General features: G+C 44.2%; 1 protein-coding gene across 13 annotated transcripts in view; it reads right to left on the reverse strand.

The window, feature by feature from the left end:
* Positions 1-18824, reverse strand: part of GOLGA4 (golgin A4) — a 268354-nt gene that overhangs the window by 26997 nt on the left and 222533 nt on the right. For 11 of the 13 annotated variants that reach the window (XR_015733921.1, XM_060686081.2, XM_034421341.3 and 8 more), the window contains 5 exons: positions 11992-12105; positions 6790-6810; positions 6559-6627; positions 5881-5956; positions 1365-1468 (listed from right to left, as the gene is read on the reverse strand). Coding sequence is in view for 11 of the 13 variants with exons in the window: in XM_060686081.2 (XP_060542064.1) it covers positions 1365-1468; positions 5881-5956; positions 6559-6627; positions 6790-6810; positions 11992-12105 (384 nt within the window). In the remaining 2 variants the exon portion in view is untranslated. Of the gene's footprint in view, positions 1-1364; positions 1469-5880; positions 5957-6558; positions 6628-6789; positions 6811-7480; positions 7518-11991; positions 12106-18824 lie in introns of those variants that run through there. The other 2 variants (XM_087892452.1, XR_015733922.1) reach the window with 2 other exon arrangements.

Below are 18824 nucleotides of genomic sequence, written 5' to 3' on the forward strand. Positions count from 1 at the left end.
ATGTTTCACGGCAGCAGCGGTGGCAGTAAAGACCCCCCAAGACTGCTTCTTCCAACTTTGTCCTCTCAGCCTTGGTGCTTTTACCTTACATGGCAGCAGCGGTGCCTCTTCCTGGCCGCACCTTGCAAGCCAAAAGTGCAGCCCAGCAACATCCAAGTGGGGGCTGCACGCTTTTGCCCTGCTACATCAGTGGAGACACAATCTGCTGCCCAACACGTGAGCGCCAATGTGTGGGCTTGCCGCCCAGTCCCTCTCGGGGACTGCAAGCTGGCTTGCCCGTCAGCCTGGCTCCCAACCCCACCAGGCACTCTTACATTACACGGCGGCGGTGCCACCTCCTCCTCTTCCTCTTGGCCACGCCTTGCAGACCAAAAGTGCAGCCCTACTCCCCTGAGTGCCCAAGCAGGCCAGTCGCTCTTGCATTTCCCCCTGCAGTTGCTGCTGTTGCTGCTCTTCTGGGGCAGCAGAACTGCATAGGAGGAGCGCCGGAGACAGCGCGCCGGCCATTGCCAGTCATTGTATGCGCATGGGCACCAGAAACCAAGTGGCCGATGCACATGCACATTCCTGAAACAGGAAGATCATCTTCCTGGACCGCGCATGCGCAATGGGCAGCTGATCTTCCGGTTTTGGGCACTCAGGTGCACATGAATGCTACCTGGCTGCCATGCCGGAACCTGGAAGAGCAACAGGCGATGGTTCCGCGTGCCCAGAAAGATGGCTCTGCGTGCCACTTCCAGCACGCGTGCCATAGGTTCGCTATCACAGGCTTATAGCGTCTGTCCAAAGCTATCTGCATATAGGCTGGGGTGAGGAATGATCACACATATCTCATGATATTGCACAAATACAGTGACTTGCATACTTCATACCTCATGCACATACCATGGTTTATTTTGTGATATAAATATGTAATTCAGCATTTGTGGGATACCACCACCTATGTCAGTTTGATATCACTGTAGTTTCTTGCAAATGCCACTGCACTGTACTTATTGCCTCACTTGAGGGAATTGCTATGACTACTAGTTTGCTACCGGGCCAAGATTTAAGACTGTGCTATCTTAACTGCTTATTTTTACAGCTTTTGTAAGTGTTTTATATAGTAATTAATACATTAATGTTGTAGACTGCTTAAATAAATAAGATAATTTTGCCAATGATATCTTCTCAGAAACCATTGGATAGAACATGTATCTCCTTCCTAAGGCTTGTTTGAAAGTTCATTCTGCCCATCATCCTTCCTCTACCCAAATATGTCATTTTTGGGCTCCTCTTGTGATGGCATCATAATATTGCAACCATTATCTAACCATTATCACTATTGACATCATTACTCAGGTGCTCTTAAATATGAAGCATACCTTTGTTTCACGGCCCATCATATATTCGAAAATCACCTTCCTCAAGTACTCAAACTCAGTTGGTTCACCAAAAACAGACACATCTGAATGACAAAGATTCCCATCTGCATAGAAGAAAAGTTGGACTTTAAACTGATATCTGTTACTACAAACCTATTAAGAAATTACAGAAATTACTTTGGTAATTTTTTTACAAAATATTTTGAATTTGTAGTTTTGAATCGAGGAAGGCTCTAATTTATGGGAATGGAACAACTTGCCATAGCCAACTTGCTGCAGCCAACTCACTGCAGAACAACTCGCCATAGCCAATTTGCCACAGGACAACAACCTGTGTGACTATTTAACAATTCTATTTAATTTTTTAAAATAAATAAAATTTATTTTAAAATTTTAGCTGGTGCAGAATGCGGCCACGCGGGTAGTGATGGGAGTGTCCCGACACTCTCATGTTACACCCCTCCTGCAGGACCTGCATTGGCTACCAGTTGCCCTCCGGGTGAGATTCAAGGTGCTGGTAATCACCTATAAAGCCCTACATGGCTTAGGCCCGGGTTATTTGGCAGACTATCTGCGGCCAGCGACAGCTCCCCATTGCCCGGTGCATTCCCACAGGGAGGGCCTCCTTAGGGTGCTGTCAGCCAGACAATGTCGGCTGGCGACCCCTAGGGAGCGGGCCTTCTCTGTGGGCGCACCTACCCTGTGGAATCAGCTCCTCCTGGGGCTCCGGGTGGCCCCTGACCTTCGCTCTTTCCGCCGTGGCCTTAAAACATGGCTATTTCGCCTGGCCGGCTTGGACTGAAGGGGTTTTAGAGGGGATTTTAATGGTTTTTATAGTTTTATTGGGTATTTTTTTAAACAATTGAACTTTGTGTGTTTTATTGTTGTGAGCCACCCTGAGTCCTTTCGGAGATAGGACGGCATATAAATCCAAATAATAAATAATAAATAAAATAAATAAATATTTTAATTTGTGCCATTTACATTTCATTCTGTCTTTCCTTTTGCATCTTTTCTTTAATGATTCTATTCTACCATTTCTTTGGTATTAGTGTAACTGTTGTCGCACAATGAGTTGTCCTGTAGCGAGATGGCTGGGACAAGTTGGCCATGGCTAATTGTCATAGACCCCTAATTTACTACCTTTATTCTTGTGGTAAGCATCCACAGAATATTTCAATCTTCACATAAAGCACTTGTGTTACTTTCTTTCTTAACAGGTAGATTCTAACCATTTATTCATATATATTCTTTGCACCTGGCAAACATTTCAAGTAATCAATAGAAGAGCTTACTTTAAATATTAGAGGAATGTTAAAAGGCCTTAGATATAAGGCCTATATCAGGCCTGAAAGTTTGGGAGGGACAGCAAACAAAACAGGTTCTTCATAATTAACTGCTAATTTCTTCTGTATAAAATTAAGGAATCAGGCAGACTCCCCATACAAGCTTTCTACGTCTATTCTTTGCCATGCTATCACAGAGGCAAATTTATTATCCATGCTTTTTAACAGAGATTGTTTGAAAAGAGCCTCATTTCAATTTTATCTAATCTCGTAACTATGGGAATTATATTATGAAATGTTGTGTAGTAGTAAAGAAAATATTTTATTTCTGATACTGTTCTAATGCTTCTAAGGCTCTCATTTTATTAGGCACGTTCATATTACATTAATTTTAAAATTAATTAAATTCTTTTTGAATTAATATATTAATTTTCCAACAAAGATAAAATTGAAGTCATAATTTAATATTAAAGTACACATACACATTTAATACCATGAAATCTGTAATATTAAAATATATATTAATTTATGTTATTTAAGTACATGACATTTAAATGGCAGAAACCATTCTGTTATGTAATCCAATCAGTATTAGTAGGGAGCAAGATGTCCAGCCTTTCACCATTCCTTTCTGGGGTGCCACAGGGCACAGTACTTTCTCTGCTCTTTTTTAACATCTACATGAAATTGCTGGGTGAGATCATTTGGCATCCTGGAATGAGATATGATCAGTATTCTGATGGTACACAGTTCTACATCTCCATCCCTGGTGATCTAAGCAATGCTGTGACTGCCCTTTCTTAGTGCCTGGAAGCTCTAAGGGTCTGGATGGGGAACAACAGGCTTCAGTTGAACCCCAATAAGATGGAATGGCTGTGGGTGCACAGGACATCTGGATCTGGTGGTTTATCATCATCAATTCAGCATGAGACTACTCCAGACAGATCTTGTGGCTCCACCCGCTTAAAGAGCAGATGTTAATCATGGCTCGGAGCAGGGGTGAAATACTCCCGGTTCAGACCGGCTTGGGCGAGTAGGTAGCGATGGTGGTGGGCAGTTCAGAGAACTGGTAGCAAAAATCCCTGTCCCCACCCCCCATGCCCAGCTGAGCCGCGCGATCATCAGAGCCTTTTTTTCCTTTTAAATGGCTCTGACGATCCCAGCTGAGTTGCCTGCTAATTGGTAGCAAAAATCCCTCTCCCTCCCCCACTCAGTTTGCTTACCTTAGCTGCTGGTCGCAACACCTTGCTGTAATCCCTGCAATCCATTGCATCAGCAAGCAACTGAATCTCTCTGCCTGCAATCAAGCAGTCAGGGAGTTGTGGACTTCAACTCCCAGAATTCCTCAGCCAGCAAAGCAAGCTGGCTGAGGAATTCTGGGAGTTGAAGTCTATAAGTCTTAAAGTTGCCAAGGTTGGAGACCCCTGTTCTATTGGGTAAGTTTTTTTTCTCCTTTGGGAGGTTTAAAAAAATAGTTAATTGGGATTTTTTTTAGTTGTTCTTGTTTTAGACCTAGCCATTTAAAGCTTAGGAAGTTTTAAATTTAGCTGCTTTTATATAAAAATAAATTAAAATAAAATAATATTTGTGCAGCTTTCTGAGATTTAGTGTGTTTCTGTAGTGTTTCACTCTAACTACACAAACAGACAAAATCTCACAAAGCTGTATGTGGAATTTTGTGTGTGTAAAGTGTGAAAGTTGGTTTTTTGGGCTTTTTGTGGCTGTGTGAGGTTCCTGCTTATTGCAGGGGCCATTTTGGGTCTAGCACAGCTGTTTTTATATTGTGGGTGAGCCAGTTGTGTTGTGTTGTGTTTTGTAGGTTAAAAAAGGGCAAAGAAGTGACATTGACTTGGGCACGCCCACCTGACCAACAAGCCATGCCCTCCCAGTCACCTTACCACCAAGCCCCACCCACTAATTAAGCCACGCCCACAGAACCGGTAGCAAAAAAATTTAGATTTCACCCCTGGCTCGGAGGCCTTTGCATAACTTTGTGTTGTGCACCAGTTGTGCTCTTACCTGGATCCTGGGGCCTGCACATGGTCACTCATGCCCCAGTAATTTCTTGGCTGGATTATTGCAACATGCCCTACATGGGGCTACTCTTGAAGAATATTTGGAATCTGCAGCTGGTGAAGAATGCAGCTGTGCACACAGACCTGGAAGCTTCTAGAGCTGCACATATAATATCATTACTGCACCAGCTGCACTAATTGCCAGTTTGCTTCCAGATCCAATTCAAGATGCTGGTCATTATCTTTAAAGCCATACATGGATGGCATAGATCCAGGGTATCTGAGGAGCCATCTCTCCCTGATGGGACAAGCTTGCTTCACTCATGCCAGCAGAAGAGATCTACTACAGATCTCGTCAGCTAAGGAATTGAAGCAGGTGGGATCAAATAACTTTTTCTGCTGTGACCCCATTCCTCTAGAATATTATTCCACAGGAGGTAATAATTGCCCCCTCCATTTGGCCTTCTTGAAGAGTATAAAAATCTGGCTTTGCTGGTTGGCCTGGAACCTGATGGGGACACTCCCCATTGGAGGTCCCATCCGTCTCTTGGCTCTTGAAGGCCAGGGTTTAGTGCAGTTTTTAATAAAATATTAATGTTGGCTCATAGTAATCTTTTCACTTGTTTCTATAATTTATAAGCCACCCAGAGTCACCTTGTAGGAGAAATGGGCAGCATAGAAATTTAATAAACAAACACATGTGTTAGTAACAACCCCAATATTTTCTCAAATAAGGAATACACATACATTAACTGCATACAAAATAGCAATGAAAGTAGGTTTCTGCTCTTACAGAGCACAGATTTATATATATATTCACATTCTTCAGAAATCTATGGCAACATAACTATTTGCAATATTTCTACAAATTGTTTAAATCACTAAATGTAAGTTACTAAGTTTCTTTAATATCTTTTGGTATATACATATTTTGGGGATTCTATAAAAAGCCTACTGTAAAATTACTGGTCAAAAGGGCTACAAATATTTGTATTCCTATTATTAAAAATGTTTAAATGACTTTCTCCTATTGAAACAGAAAATCTACATATAAATTACCTGCTACATAAACTATCTATTGTTTTAACAATACTCCAATCATTTATTCTCAGTTTAATTCCCAGATAACTTGCATAGAATTGCAATTTAAATTACACTTCCAAATATTTCCTTAACTTTTATATTCTATTTTTCAGTGTCAAGACAATTACTCACCTCTATAAGGTGTTTTAACTGTTGTGACATATACAGCCTTCTCATAATTTTTCAACTTATCTTGTAGTGTGTGAATCTAAAAATAGAGTGAGTCAGGAAGTACAATAATCAGTAACCAAGATTAATGATCTTGGTTTAGAATAAGAATAAGTTACGAAATAGCGGAAACCTTAAAAACAACCACAGCAGTATTCCTTAATGTTAAAATAGTGGGTATTTTATATATATATATAATATTCACTATTTTTATATATGTATTTGAAAGGCAGACACACACATGCACACACATACACACACACATGCCTTTCAAATCTGATATCATGCCAATGTGCATTACTTGCGCTAATTTATACAAGCATTAATGGAAGCATAACTTCATTAAGTCGGTTTCACATATTTAATTAAAAGCAGTGAAGTGTAATTTTGGGGGGGAAGTGTTTTCTTTTTTCCTAAGTAGAATTCATAATTGAAACATGAACATTTGTGATCTGAACTTTAGTTTAATGGAGTTAATAGGTAGAATTTGAAAGCTACACAGGAAAGCAACAGAAAGAGGTAGGGGTGAGAAAACAATTAGCATTATGTAGCATTTGATCAAACTTTATTTTGAAATTATCCTTACAAATGTATATGAATTTTAGAGCTAAAACTGAATTTCTCCCGAGAGTAGTTTTTTACCTGTTCTCTGAACTCCTGTTCTTTCAACTTTGAATCATTAACCAGTGTTGTCTTTTGGGCTAACTGAGTCTGAAATACAATACATACACACTCTTCAGCAAAACAGCCACATGAAAGTTTTAACAGCAAAATTTAATCTTCCTGTTATTTTTTATTATTGTAAGCCTTAGAGGAAAATGCTTCACTGACATTGCTACATTAAAAATGATGTATTTGTGAAGTCATTCTTACCTGAAGTTCTGCTATTTTTTCCTAAGGAATACAAAAGGACAAAATTTATTAAAACATTTTTTCTGTTTAATACAACAGAAATTGTTTAATACAACTGTGCTCTACACAATAATATAATATTTCATCTGCAATTTCTTGCTAAAATCTAAAAAATATTTCAGTGCCATATCTGAAAATTAACTTTCTCTCATATCTATAAAACATATCCTTAAAACCTGTTAAAACATGCAAGATTTTCTTGTAATGATGTGAGTGGTCAGGATGTAAATTCTGACTTCCATTTTGTCTCAGAAAAAACACAATGCTATAATAATAAAGGATGAGATACTGCTCTTTTTGTCTTAGCATAAAGTTATTTTGTAATAGATGAAGCTGTAGTGTAATGGATGAAGCTGTTTATTATTACTTGGAAGAACAAGAATGAGGGAGTGTTAATATCCATACCGGGTACAAGTTAGTAGGCATAAAATTAATTGGATTTAAGATTTGAGTAACTGTTCTCATCCATTTAAAGGAAAACTAAATCAAATAAGTTAATCTTCAAACTCTAGCACTTCCTGCATATAACACCAGGCATCTAAGGCTAGTTGTTTCTGAGATATTGAAACAATATATAAAAACTATTTTGCTAAAATTTGACAATTAAACTAATTTAAAAAAGAAAAAAGAATGCTGTAACTTACACTGATTCAAAATAGAAGTGAAGTTCCTCACCTGTTTTATTATCACTGTGTCAAGAATGACAAATAATAGTATAATGATTACAGCTAAATGAGGCAGTGTCAATACAGCGTCAATTCTGTTTCAACACATGTAATATCACTGCTATGTGAGCACTGTACTTTTAGATGCAATTCAAGAGCTGGTTATCACCTTTAAAGTCCTTCATTGATTTGGGCTGGAATACCCAAGGGAGCATCTCCTTCCAGTTATTTCCACCCATCCAACTCAATCCGGCAGGTTAGGTATGTTACGGGTACCACCAGCTAAAAAATATTGGCTGGCAGGAACTAGGAGATGCGCCTTCTCTGTAGCACCTGCCTCCTGGAACATTCTCCTTCAAACATCAGTATGATCTACCCTGTTGACCTTTTTGTAAGGCCATGAATTTGGTTGTATGCACAGACCTGGGCATCTAAGTGTACTAAACCATTTCTTGGTTGTATTGGACTGTGTCGACCTGGAGACAGACTTGGCCTCTGTTGTGAGAGAACAGCGGACTGGGTCTTGAATCCTTTTGTGGCTCCTGTCTTTTTATGTTCTCCCTCGGACTTTTCTGTATGGACCCTTTAGGGGATGGTCACCCCATCCCTGCGGCAAGATGTACACAGCAGCGGAGCGTCTTGGTCTGTGAAATTCCCCCCTCTCGCAGGCTTGGCCCTTCACGTTATCGAGGGCCTACCTCGATGATGGATTTTGGAATCCCGAGAGGTGGCATGCCGCAAAGACAGGGCTGAGGGGTTTTTTAAAATTGTCTTTGTGTAAATTTTTAAGGGGGTTGGGGAGGGGGGTGGGGAGGGAGGGTGATAGGTCAGGCTTGGCACAGGGGCACGAACTGGGAGGTGTGGAGCCGGGTGTGGAGGGGCTTAGTGTAAATAAGGGGTGGGGGGGTTGTGTCGATTTGGGGGAGAACCCATGGGAGATGGCCAGTCCGGCTGTTAATGGTGCCATAGTGGGTACGGACTCTGGGGGAAAGGGGACTGTTAGAATGCCCTCTACTGAGGGCTTCTCCATCAATACGCTGAGTGGGAGGGGCAGGTATGGCGGAAACAGGGGGGGGCGTATCATGTGGTGGGGGCACGTGCTCGCTATCTCCGAGCGATTGCGTGCCCCGGTCCCCTTAGCTCTTCCCGTTCCTCAGGCTGATTAGAGTCTCAGGGCCCGAGTCTCCGGCTGATGTTGTGTAATGCCAGGTCCGTAGTAAATAAAGCCCCCCTCATTTGTGATCTTATTCAGGAGGGGGGAGCGGACCTGGCAGGTATCACGGAGACCTGGTTGGGCCATGAGGGGGGGGTTCCCCTCGTGGAGATGTGCCCATCAGGCTTCCATGCATTTCATCAGCCGAGAGCTCAGGGCAGGGGCGGGGGGGTGGCAGTCATTATAAGAGAGAGTCTTGATCCGAGGGAGACCACTGTGCCTCAGATAGCCGGATGTGAGTCCCTTTTCGTGAAGTGGGGTCGTGGGGTGCAGATGGGTCTGTTGATCACCTGGCTCCCTGCCACGTGGCGACGACCCTGCCCGAACTCCTCAATGTTATAGCTGAGGTGGCGGCTGATACCCCCAGACTTGTGGTCATGGGGGATTTCAACCTGCCATCCATTGGTGAAACTTCTGAGGTAGCTCGGGAGTTCATGGCTTCCATGACGGCCATGGACCTGACCCAAGTAATTCACGGCCCTACTCACATGGGGGGGACACACTCTGGACTTAGTTTTTGTCTCTGATCAGTGGTTGAGTGGCCTTGATATAGGGGATATAGATACTGAACCCTTGTCATGGTCTGACCACTCGCTCCTTCGACTTGACTTTCTGACCGCCGCACCCCATCGCAGGGAGGCGGAGCCAACCAGGTGGTTCCGCCCCAGGCGCCTGATGGATCCTGATAGGTTCCAGATGGAGCTTGGGCCATTTCCTGAAACTCTAGCTCACGACTCGGCTGATGACCTGGTGGCCGCCTGGGATAGTGCGGCTGCCGGGGCTTTGGACCGGGTCATGCCTTTGCAGCCTCTGACCCGGCACCGAACTCACTTAGCTCCTTGGTTCTCCGAGGAGCTGAGAGAGATGAAGCGCCGGAAAAGACGCCCAGAGAGCGGTTGGAGGGCCAGCCGTTCCGAATCCGACTTGACACTGGTAAGGTCTCATAGTAAGACCTACCTAGTGGCGATAAAAGCGGCAAAATCTAGCTATTTTGCCGCTCTTATCGCATCATCAGATAACCGCCCAGCCGCCCTGTTCAGGGTGACCTGCTCCCTTCTCCATCTGGGAGCGCGGGAGGACCCTTTGCAGGGCCGAGCTGAGAATTTTGTACAGTATCTGGATGATAAAATAACTCAGATTCGGGAAGACTTGGCCGCTGACTAGGTTAGTTCAGACGAGATGACTGAGGCAGGCCTTGAGAGTGTTATCTGGGAGGAGTTCGATCCTGGGGCTCCCGAGGACGTGGACAGGATCTTGGGACGACTGAACGCCACCACATGTTTATTGGACCCGTGTCCCTCCTGGTTGGTGCTGGCTTCCCAGGAGGTTACACGAGGCTGGCTCCAGGGAATTATCAACGCTTCTTTGAGTGAGGGTGTCCTGCCGGCCGTCTTGAAAGAGGCAGTGGTGAGGCCTCTCCTCAAGAAGCCATCCCTGGATCCGGCTGTTTTGGCTAACTATCGTCCAGTCTCCAACCTTCGCTTTATTGCAAAGGTTGTTGAGAGTGTGGTGGCGCGACAGCTTCCACAGTACCTGGATGAAGCTGTCTATTTGGATCCGCTCCAGTCCGGCTTCAGACCTGGGTACAGCACGGAAACGGCATTGGTCGCGTTGGTGGATGATCTCTGGAGGGCTCGGGATAGGGGTTATTCCTCTATCCTGGTCCTGTTAGACCTCTCAGTGCCTTTTGATACCATCGACCATGGTATCATGTTGCGCTGGCTGGAGGGACTGGGAGTGGGGGGCACCGTTTTGCGGTGGTTCTCCTCCTATCTCTCCGACCGGTCGCAATCCGTGTTGACAGGGGGGCAGCGGTCGACCCCGAGGCGCCTTGTTTGTGGGGTGCCACAAGGGTCGGTCCTCTCGCCCCTCCTGTTCAACATTTATGTGAAGCCACTGGGTGAGATCATCCGTGGTTTTGGGGTGGAGTTCCATCAGTACACTGATGATACTCAGCTGTACACCTCCACCCCAGACCATCCCAACGATGCCTTGGAAGTGATGTCCCAGTACCTGGAGGCCGTGCGGGTCTGGATGGGGAGAAACAGGCTTCGACTCAACCCTTCCAAGACTGAGTGGCTGTGGCTGCCGGCGTCCCGGTATAGCCAGCTGATGCCATCGCTGGTTATTGGGGGCGAATCACTGGCCCCCACAGAAAGGGCCCGCAACTTGGGCGTCCTCCTGGACGCACGGCTGTCTTTAGAAGGGCATATGACAGCCATGGCCAGGGGGGCTTTTTATCAGGTTCGCCTGATATGCCAGTTGCGCCCCTTTCTGGATCAGGACTCCCTACGCACAGTCACTCAAGCACTTGTCATCTCTCGTCTGGACTATTGTAACACTCTCTACATGGGGCTTCCCTTGGGGTACACCCGGAGGCTCCAACTGGTGCAGAATGCGGCTGCGCGGGGGATTATGGGAGCGACGGGGCGCTCCCATGTGACTCCTCTCCTGCGCGAGCTGCATTGGCTTCCGGTGGACTTCCGGGTGCGCTTCAAGGTGTTGGTGATCACCTTTAAAGCGCTCCATGACTTAGGGCCAGGGTACTTACGGGACCACCTTCTGCCACCAATAGCCTCCCACCGGCCAGTTCGCTCCCACAGAGAGGGCCTCCTCAGAGTGCTGTCGACTAGACAATGCCGGCTGGCGACCCCCAGGAGGAGAGCCTTCTCTGTGGTGGCACCTACCCTTTGGAACAACCTACCCCCAGAGATACGAGTGATCTCCGACCTCCGGACTTTTCGTCGGGCCCTAAAAACTCATCTCTTTCAGTTAGCCGGTCTCTCTTGATTTTATGATTTTATGGTTGATTTTAAATTTTGATATGGATTTTAAATTGATAAATTTTAAACTATGGGCCAAATTTAATTATTTTAAATCTATTTTTAATCGTACTTTATGTATAAATGTTTTATTTTGGCTGTTCACCGCCCTGAGTCTGAAAGGAGAAGGGCGGTATAGAAATTTTAATAATAATAATAATAATAATAATAATAATAATAATAATAATAATAATAATAATAATAATAATAATAATATCCATGGCAATAGATACACTTGGTGATTTTATATATATTTAGTTTGTATTATTTAAATGCTTTTAATTTGTTTTTACACTTTATGATATATCTCACCCAGAGAGTTGTCGAGATGAGCAAATATAGCAATCAAACAAATTAACAAACAAAGAATATATAATGAGCAAACTGTTGCATGGGACTGCAATAAAACTAAATATAAAAACATAGTGAAAAATTAGAAACACCAATATGTTTTCCAACTTACTTCATCACCATTCCAACTTTCTTCATGTGCCAATCTTTTTTTATAATTCTCTTGTAACTGCATCAGCTGTTCCTCCAACTTATTTACTTTTTTGGTCATTTCTTCTTCTCTGGCCTTCAGAATAAATATTAATAAATCCACCATCTTGTATATCTTGTTGCAATATAGTATGGTGCAATTTGGCTTACAATCAATTTCAATTTTTAAAGTTCTAATGAATTGTTATTGTTTTAACAGAAATATATTATACTTTGAATATCTACCATGTTCCCCCGAAAATAAGATTGGGTCTTATTTTTTTTTGACACCCCCCCCCCGAAAATGGCTAGGGCTTCATTTTGGAGGTATCTTAATTTTTTTAAGGTGCAGGAGGCCGCAAGCATGGTCATCTCATGGCTGCTAGGCCCCTTAATTGTGGCCCGCGGATGAGCTGATCCAGCAAGAGCTGGGAGTTCTGTCTCTCTGGGTGCCTGGTGATGTTTCTGGTGCATTCTTGCTTGCCCCATCCCTTCTCACGGTGCCAGGGAACCTCGCAGCTGAGGGCCGCTCTCTTCCGCAGCTCACTTTGTGGCTATGGAGCAGGCGGCAAGCATAGTTTGCACTCTGCCAGGCCTGGATCTTGGGTGTTGCTCAGGGCTGCTGCTACGATGAGGCAGAAAGCCATGTGGCCTATCAGAATTGGCTCCTCTACCCGGCTGCTGGGCCTGCTGCACCTGCTACTGCTGTCCTCACAGGGGCTCTTTGCCCTCTTGACTGCCTTGCTCCCAGCAGCCCTCCTGGGCTGCTCCTGCCTGGCATGAGGCAACTGAGCCCAGATCTACAACCTCTGGAGTACCTCCCCTGCCACCGGCTTGCCAGGACCCTCTTTACCAGCAGTTGCGCTGCCCTGAGCAAGCTCCATGGCGGCTCTGCAGCAGGACCGAGGAAGGAAGGGAAGATCGCCCCTTCTTCCTTTGCACCCCAAAACCTCACCTTCCCTGGCTCCCAAGCCCCCAGCCTGCATCCCTCTCACTGGAGCAAGACATGCAACTCAATCTTACCCGTGAGGGCCTCCCAGTGCAATGCTCTGCTGTAGCTTTGGAGCAAACGTCCCCCTTGCAGGATTGCAAGGTTAGAGGCTTCAAAGCCATGGAGGAAGCAGTTTGGATGTGCTTCTGCAAGGCTGCCCTTTGAAAGGAGGATTGGCAGGAAAATCCACCCCCATTTGGAGATCACTTTCTGAAAGAGTTTTCCTCGCCCTGCCTGCTTCCAATCTTTCTCCTTCTCCTGCATCTCAAACAAAATCAAACCGTGATGGGGGGATTTTCCTGTGAGTACAGGCTGGAGATGGGGGGGGGGGAATTTTCCTGCAGCCTGAGCAACATCCGAGATCCAGGTCTGGCGGAGCACAAACCGTGCTCATTGCCTGCTCCATAGCCACAAGGTGAGCTGTGGAGGAGAGAGGCTATGAGGTTGCCTGGCACCATAGGAAGGGATGGGGCTAGCAAGAGTGCGCTGGAAACCTCTCCAGGCACCCAGAGAGACAGAACTTCCAGCCTTCGCTGGATCAGCTGATCCATGGGCCATGATCAAGGGGCCCGGCAGCCATGAAGTGACCGGGGAAGGGAAGGGCTACCTCCTGTGCTGGCCATGCCTGCCCCCTTCACTAGGGCTTATTTTCAGGGTGGGTCGTATTTTCAGGGAAACATGATAATCATTTAAATACTATTTCAAAATTTAGAAAACCATTGACGAACACATTTAAAAAGCCATTTAGAAAGAATCCAGATTCTACACCAGCACCAAATCTCATTTATCATTCATTAAAATGAAAAATCATACTATGATTTGAAGTACTATGTCATTATCTTAAATCAATGAAATGTGTTCTTATTTATCTTATTTATGCATCCACAATTTATCAGTATTGTTGAGTATCACTAGAACTAAATGTTAGAGCAAATGAAAGAATATACAATGCAATGGCTTTTCGGATACAACATTTTTCATTCTAGTGAAATACCATTATGTCAAGAATTCCATAATGCAGAAAGTTATGAAAGAGCTATAAAAGAAAGGCAGAAGTACAAAAGAGAAATATACACACATATACATATATTATACATATCCACATACATACATATACGAACACAAAATATACATATAAACACACACAAAGGGATAAAAAAGACATTTGTCTTGCCTATGAAATTTAATTTGAAAGCTTCCATTTCACATTAACCCAAAGCATGATTCTTGGAAGGTAGTATAGTATAGTGTAGTCCAGTGCAGTGCAGTATGATATAGTATATTATAATTATAATTATTATTATTATAATGATTATAATTATTATGTGAACCAAAGTACAGAAAAATTGCTGCAGGCTGTGAAAATAGAGAACATTATAAAAGCAACAGAAACAAAGGTAGAATATAAAGAAAAACAACTGGATGACAGATTAAATGGATGGAAAAACCAAAGCTCTGCATGAACAGCACTTGAAAAACATTGAAGGAAAACGTGATGGCAACTTTACACGGGCATGGCTTAAGATGGGAATCATCAAGAAAGAAACGGAAGGTTTAATACTGGCTGCTCAAGAACAAGCACTACAAACTAATGCCATGAAAGCAAAGATACAAAAATCCACCAACAATCCAAACTGCCGACTTTGCAACAACAAAATTGAAACTGTTTTGCATTTAATACGTGAATGCAGCAAAACCACACAAACTGATTACAAAGCTAGACACGACCGAGTTGCTAAATTAATCCACTGGTCATTATGTAAAAAATACGATTTATCTGTATCCAAAAAGTCATGGGAACATAAAGTGGAAAAAGTTATAGAAAATGAGAAGGTGAAGATCTTGTGGGACTTTCAGATATAGACGGATCATCATTTGGAACACAACACGCCAGATATCATAGTTATCAAAAACTGAATGTACAATTTATTGACATCATAGTACCAGGAGATGACAGAGTCGAAGAAAAAGAACTGGAAAAAATCATGAAATATCGCAACCTGGCCATTGAAACTACGTGATTATGGATGAAACATGTAAGAGTGATATCGGGGCACTTGGTACCATGTCCAAGAATTTTATAAAATACATCAACAAATTGCAGCTTCCTGCAATAACACCAGTGGAACTGTAAAAAAACTGTGCTACTTGGAACATCGTACATCTTAAGAAGGTACTTGGTTGTTACCTAGGACACTGGCAACAACCAGTATTAGCACCAGTCAATGGTATTTGTGATGCATTTTTGAATGTTCAGTTGACTAAATTTCATGTTTAATGAATAAAGTATATAATAATAATAAATGTATGTTTAATGAATAAATGAATAAAAGAGATAACAACAACAACAACAACAATATAAAAATAAAGAGCCAGTTTGGTATAGTGGTTAAAGCAGAAATCAGGAGATTATGATTTCTAGTCTTGCCTTTGGCATGAAAACCAGCTGTGTAACTTTGGACTGTTATTCTCTCTCAACCCAACTCACCTCCTAGGGTATTTGTTGGGTGCAAAATAGGAGGAGGAAAGTATGTTGAATATGTTTGCCATCTTGAGTTATTTATAGAAATAATAAAGGAAGGATTAAAGAAAACTAATTAACTTTAAAAATATCTTCATAAATACAAAAGAGATACTTTAAAGGTATTTTGGCTTCAAATGTGTTAAAACAAAAATGTTTTATTAAACATTACGTTGTCTAAATAGATATATTCTTTAAATTAAATGTTTATTAAAAAGAATAGTAGTTGTATTATCAAGTTTATATTTAATAAATTGATTTAATGTAAAGTGAAAGAAAAAACACCATAGTAACACTAAAATCAAAAAGATTTGCAAAATTATATAGAACATACCATTTTCTCTCAACTTTACATTAGTAAATCCAATGTAGCAGTGATTCCAATAATTTGTGTAGTCCTAGATACTGAATGCTGGCAATCACATTGCAATCAACTATGCTACAAATATATATATTCCATATAGTTATGCACACGAGCAGCAGTACAGAAATATATTCTCTTACTCTATTTAAGCAAACCCTATTTAAATTCTTGTTCTTTTTCCGGAAGATATGGCCTTAATTTCTCTAATGGGATAGGAATTTATCTTTCAGTCTTTATTGGACATAATCTTCATATAATTGATACAGTACTAAATGAATTCACATCTATACAACTACCCAAAAGAAAACATTTTGCTGCAATGCAAACCAAATGCTGTCTACTTTCAATAGTATATTTCATTAATGCCATAGTTGGATTTTAAAGTTTGCTTAACCAAACTAACGGTATAGACTTCCACTACTGTTTCTGAGCAAAACTGCTATCTGTGAGCCTCACTGTCTTCCTAATTCCACTCAAAAGCACAGTAACAACTTTTAAAGCCTTAAAGCATTTGGACTTGGTTGCCAAGTCATTTCCTCCTCTATAAATCTGCCCAGATATCAAGATCATCTTTCTCCTTCAAAGAAATGTAGTATTAATATTGAAATGGGGGCAAGATTTTAAATATTTACAGAATACTGCATTTAAAAATTGATTTCTACAATTTTGTCTCAAAGGTTGAAAATAATACTCAGGATTTTACTCATGAAGATCTATGTTTGAATATTTTGGAATGCTTGGAGCAAAATAATGAAAACTAAGCTGTATTGATATTTTTAGCTGCAGAGAAGTCTTTTGACAATTTGAATTGGATTTATTTTTCGTTTAGAGCTCTGGAACATATTAAAATTTGAGTTAATTTTATTAAATGTGTAAATTCTATTTATACTCTCAGAAAGAACAAATAATTGTTAATGGAGAACTAATTACAGTCTTGTTGGATTCAAAAAGAGATAAGGCAAGGATGTCCATTGTCTCCATATTTATGTATTTTGGTTATTGAGATATTGAAATAAAAATATACCATATTTTTTGGAGTATAAGACACATTATTTCCCCCCAAAAAAGAGGATGAAAATCTGGGTGCGTCTTATATTCCAAAAATTGCATCAGCCATAGCTGGGGGAAGGGGGAAGGCAGTTGGAGAGGTGGCGGCAATGACAGCAACAGGTAACTGATTGGCAGTATTCTGGGAGGCTGATCCAACCGCCAATCGGAGAGGTAGGATTCAAAGTGTTTGAACGAACCATTAGTTAAATTGAGGAGAATCATCTGATTCCACCAGTTGAGCCGTTAGCCAAGGATACCCAGCCACACCGTTGGACCTGCCAGATTGCCGCCGGACCTGCCAGCTGATTGCTGCCGCCAGACCTACCACCTTACCTGCCACTCCATCGCCACTGCCTCATCACTGCCAGACCTGCTGCCGGACCAGCCGCCCCATTGCCGCCAGACATGCCACCCCATCGCTGCCACACCTGCTGCCCCATCATTGCCACTGGACCTGCCACCCCATCGCCGTTGCATGACCTGCCACTGGACCTGCTGCCCGATTGCTCTGCCAGACCTGCTGCCTAACCTGCCGCCCCATCACCACTGGACCTGCCGCCCCATCGCCGCAGGACGTGCCACCGGACCTGCTACTCAATCACCGCCACCGGACCTGTTGCCCTATTGCCGCCATAGGGCCTGCCACCCCATTGCCGCCACTTGACCTGCCACTCCATCGCTGCCTGACCTGCCGCCCCATCGCCGCTGCCAAAACTGTTGCCTGATTGTCACTGCCAGACCTGCTGTCCCATTGCCACGGTCTGACCTGGTGCCTGATCACTGCCGCCGGACCTGCTGCTTGACCTGCCGCTGGACCTGCTACCCATTGTTGCTGCCTGACCTGCCACCGGACCTGCCACCCCATCGCCGCTGCCAGACCTGCTGCTGGACCTGCCGCCCCATCACCACGACCTGACCTGCTGCACCATCGCTGCCACTCCATTGCTGCCAGACCTGCTGCCTGATCTGCCGCACCATCGCCGCCAGACTTGCCGCCACATCGCCACCTGACCAGCTGGTGGATCTGCCACCCCTTAGCCTTCTGACCTGCCACTGAACCTGCTGCCCGACCTCCGCCGCCCTACCTGCTGCCTGAACTGCCGCCCGATCACTGCTGCCTGACCTGCTGATACATTGCCACCTGACCCGCCGCCTGACCTGCTGCCCAATCATCGCCCCCTTATCTGCCACCTGACCTGCTCCCTGATCTCCACTGCCTGAACTGCCACCTGACCTGCCACTCCATCTCTGCTGCCTGACCTGCCGCTGGACCTGTTGCCCGATCACCACCGCTGGACCTGCTACTTGACCTGCCGCCCAATTGCCGCCGACTGGCCTGCTGCTGGACCTGCCGCCCAATCACCGTCGCCTGAACTGCCGCCCGATCACTGCCTCGACCTGCCGCCTGATCACTGTCGCCTGAACTGCCAACCGATCAACGCCGCTAAACCTGCCACCTGATTGCTGCCACCTTGCCACCGAACCTGCCACCTGATCGCCGTCCCCTGACCTGCCGCCCGATTTTCATTGCCTGACCTGCCGCCAGACCTGCCGCCCGATAGCCATCGGTGGATCTGCTGCCTGACTTGCTGCCCCATTGCCACCGGACCGGCTGCTCAATCACCCCCGCTGGACCTGCCACCCCATTGGCGGCACATCGCTGCCGCTCAGGAGAAGAGAGAGAGGAGGCACTGTGAGAGAGCCCATTTCTGACATTCTTCTCCTCCTGAGCGGCAGCAACATGTTCAGCTCCCCGAATCAGGCTTGGCGATCTCAGCCCGCGAGGGGGAGTGGCAGATGGAGAGGGGTGGGGAGGCAGAAAAGTGAGAATTCTACCGCTCACCCAAACCCCAGATCTCCTGTTTGCCCTGCAGGCTCTTCAAGAGGAAG

This window comes from Pantherophis guttatus, chromosome 4 (genome assembly GCF_059756535.1).
Source record: "Pantherophis guttatus breed Tessera chromosome 4, ASM5975653v1, whole genome shotgun sequence".
In the NCBI taxonomy this organism is placed as follows: Eukaryota; Metazoa; Chordata; class Lepidosauria; order Squamata; family Colubridae; genus Pantherophis; species Pantherophis guttatus.